Below are 2,993 nucleotides of genomic sequence, written 5' to 3'. Positions count from 1 at the left end.
AAATTGTGCTCCCCCCACAAAAAGCATATGTTTAAGTACTAACCCTTATTACCTCAGAACATGACATTGTTTAGAAAGAGATTTTTTTCCCCATGAAATAAGACTTTTATAGAAGTAAGGCTCCTAATCAAATATGACTGGTATGATGATAAAAAGGGATAATTTGGACACAGAGACAGACATGCACAGACAAGAGACAATATGACAACATACAGGGAGAAGGCCATGTGAAGATGGAGAATTAAAGTCATACATCTACAAACCAAGGAATGCCCTAGGTCTCAAGAATCTAAAAGATAGGCATAGAAGAGCTCCTTCCCTAAAGTCTTCAGAGGAAGCATGGTCTTGCCAAAACCATGATTTCATACTTCTGGTCCCAGAACTGTGAGACAATAAATTTCTGTTGTTTTAAGCCATCAGATTGTGGTACATTGTTACAGCAACCCTAAGAAATTAATATACTGTTCTAGTTCAAGAATGTCCAAGAAACAAGTCCCAGGTTTTTTCTGGACTGGACATGCTTTGTATGTCTAAGAAGATCAATGTGAAACCTCTGCTGGTTAGAGTAACAACTCTGCTTGAAGGGCTGGTAGCTTAAGATGCCATGAAACTATCATTGCCCTGCTATGGTTTTGAATGCTATATACTTGGTCTCTCAGCCAAATTTAATTAAAGTTTAAATATGTGACTTGAACTTTAGTTTTCTATACTTTTATACTATTTTACATATCTTTTCAAACATATTTTTCATTTGTTCACTGAAAATTCACTTTATATTAAAAGAATTAAGTCAAAGTTATAATGTTTTAAATTATAATTTTTGGGATGCCAGTTTAAAAGAAATATACAAAGGATTGGGGTATCTGTATTAAATTCATATTCTACCACTAATTTTCTATGTGACTTGACATATTCTTACCTAAGTTTTCCTTTCAGTAAAATAGGGTAAATAATACTTCACAGGAGATAATGAATATGAAAGTGTTAAGGATGATCTGAAGGGCTGTAAACATAATAAGGTATAGTTATGACTGGTAGTGTTCTTGCTTGTCACTTGACAATTGAGTGTCATTTTAACTCTATGAAAATACTCATGATTCAAAAGTATACACTTAATAAGCTTTAAAACAGATTTTACATACCTGATCCATATTTAGCTTCTCTACTTTCCTTATTGTTTTTTCATAAATAACATTGTTTCCTGAGAAGAAATGTCCTCCTCTTAGGAATGGAGAAAGTGGTTCCTATAAAGACAGTAATGACTGTGTTTTGTTTTGAAAGGTACCTTTTTCAGAGAAACCTTAACTTAAGCAAATATGTAGTCTCTAATAAATCTGACTTAGCGGTAGGCTTTAGGAGAATGGACTGACATCCCAATAAGGTTTTGAGAGATGTAAGAAAAGCCATAAAGATAGTCTATTTTCTCAAACAGAGCAATCTTGATCTCTTACTATATTTTACCAGGCCTAACAGTGTTTTAAGGGAAATTGGAAGGTGAGAAAGATATTTTTTTGCTGTTCCAAAGACAAGATATAATGAGCTTCCTCTGAGGTAGACAGGCCTGAGGTCAACCTCATTTAAGTTGAGTTCACTGGCAGGTTTCTTTCTATGCGAAAGTATTATTGGAGAAATGCAAAGTAAACAATTCACCACCAAGGCGCAAAGTAGGCAGAACTATATTAATTTTTTCGCTTGACCTTAGCTTCAGTGACCTTGAAGTGTACAATTCTTATCTGTGATTATAATCAAAGCTAAACCTCTCTGATGGGTTTGGGGGGAGGGGAAAGGGGATGATGGGCATGGAGGAGGGCACTTGTGGGGATGAGCACTGGGTGTTAAATGGAAACCAACTTGACAATAAACTGTTAAAACAGGGAAAAAGAGCTAAATCTCTCTGTATAGCATATGTTTTGAATACCGAGAATAGAGTAGAGGTTTTAAGAGCCACTGTATCCCCATAAAACAACCAAGTTAGTGTAGGATTATCCAAGTGTTTAAAAGATGTCAGCCGGGGCGCCTGGGTGGCTTAGTCGGTTAAGCGTCCGACTTTCGCTTAGGTCATGATCTCACGGTTCGTGGGTTCGAGCCCCGCGTCGGGCTCTGTGCTGACTGCCAGCTCGGAGCCTGGAGCCTGTTTCAGTTTGTGACTCCCTCTCTCTCTGACCCTCCCCTGCTCACGCTGTCTCTCTCNGTTAAATGTTCAAGGAAGGAGTAATAAGAATCAGATCAAGAGTTTAAAATAAATGAAATATTACTATAATTCTTTCCCTTCTTTCAGTTTTCATATGAGTCTACTAGTATGGGGGGGAGTTGAGGTTGTTTTATTACAAACAAATCAAAGTAGATGCTTGGGATTATGTACTTTGTTAGATGTGAGAACTACTGCCAGATGTTCTAAAACTAACAATTAAAATGATAAGATCAGTCATCTTTGAAGACACCTATTAATTTTTAGGGTGGATCTAGCACCAATTCAAATGTACAGATAAAAAAATAAGTAAAACTGCCAAAATAGTAAGACTGTCTAACAGCCTCATTTGTAAATAATCTAAGACTTCTAATTCTTTGAAAGCCTGGAATATCAAGTACAATATGCATCCAAGTATACATATTCCCCAGTTTGTGTGTGAAAGAAAGAAAAAAGAGAAAGAAGGAAGAAGAAGGGGAAGGGGTAAAGTGGTCATGTTAGAGAAAAATGCACATTCTCATCTTTCAAGCCCTTTTTATGTCTCTCTCCCGAAACATACTTTTTAGATATATTATTTAAACATTTGATTCTGCAAAAGAAGGCACAAGCAAGTGCATTACTGCAATCATATCCTCTTTTGGTATTTACACATATATGTGAAAACTAAAGCAAATGTTCAAAATAAGCATCCCCACCCTTCACAGAGCTTGCATGCTCATATGTTCACACATGCACACATGCACAACTAACTGCTTTTGTAGCTGAAGAGACATAAGAAAATAATTTTAAAATAAAGAAGAGGGGA

The 2,993-nt window shown here is 36.2% G+C and overlaps 1 protein-coding gene across 1 annotated transcript in view; it reads right to left on the bottom strand.

Moving 5' to 3' along the window:
• Positions 1–1,142: 1,142 nt before the first annotated feature.
• LOC144225825 (protein POF1B-like) overlaps positions 1,143–2,993 on the bottom strand; it is a gene marked incomplete at its 3' end in the record, with an annotated part of 19,154 nt that continues 17,303 nt past the window's right edge. The window contains exon 4 of the mRNA XM_077757092.1: positions 1,143–1,244. Coding sequence (XP_077613218.1) covers positions 1,143–1,244 — 102 coding nt within the window. The remainder of the gene's footprint in view (positions 1,245–2,993) is intronic.

Source organism: Crocuta crocuta, unplaced genomic scaffold (assembly GCF_008692635.1).
Source record: "Crocuta crocuta isolate KB4526 unplaced genomic scaffold, BGI_CrCroc_1.0 scaffold1265, whole genome shotgun sequence".
Classification (NCBI taxonomy): domain Eukaryota; kingdom Metazoa; phylum Chordata; class Mammalia; order Carnivora; family Hyaenidae; genus Crocuta; species Crocuta crocuta.
Note: the sequence above shows the minus strand (reverse complement) of the source record. Positions and strands in the feature narration are given on the sequence as shown.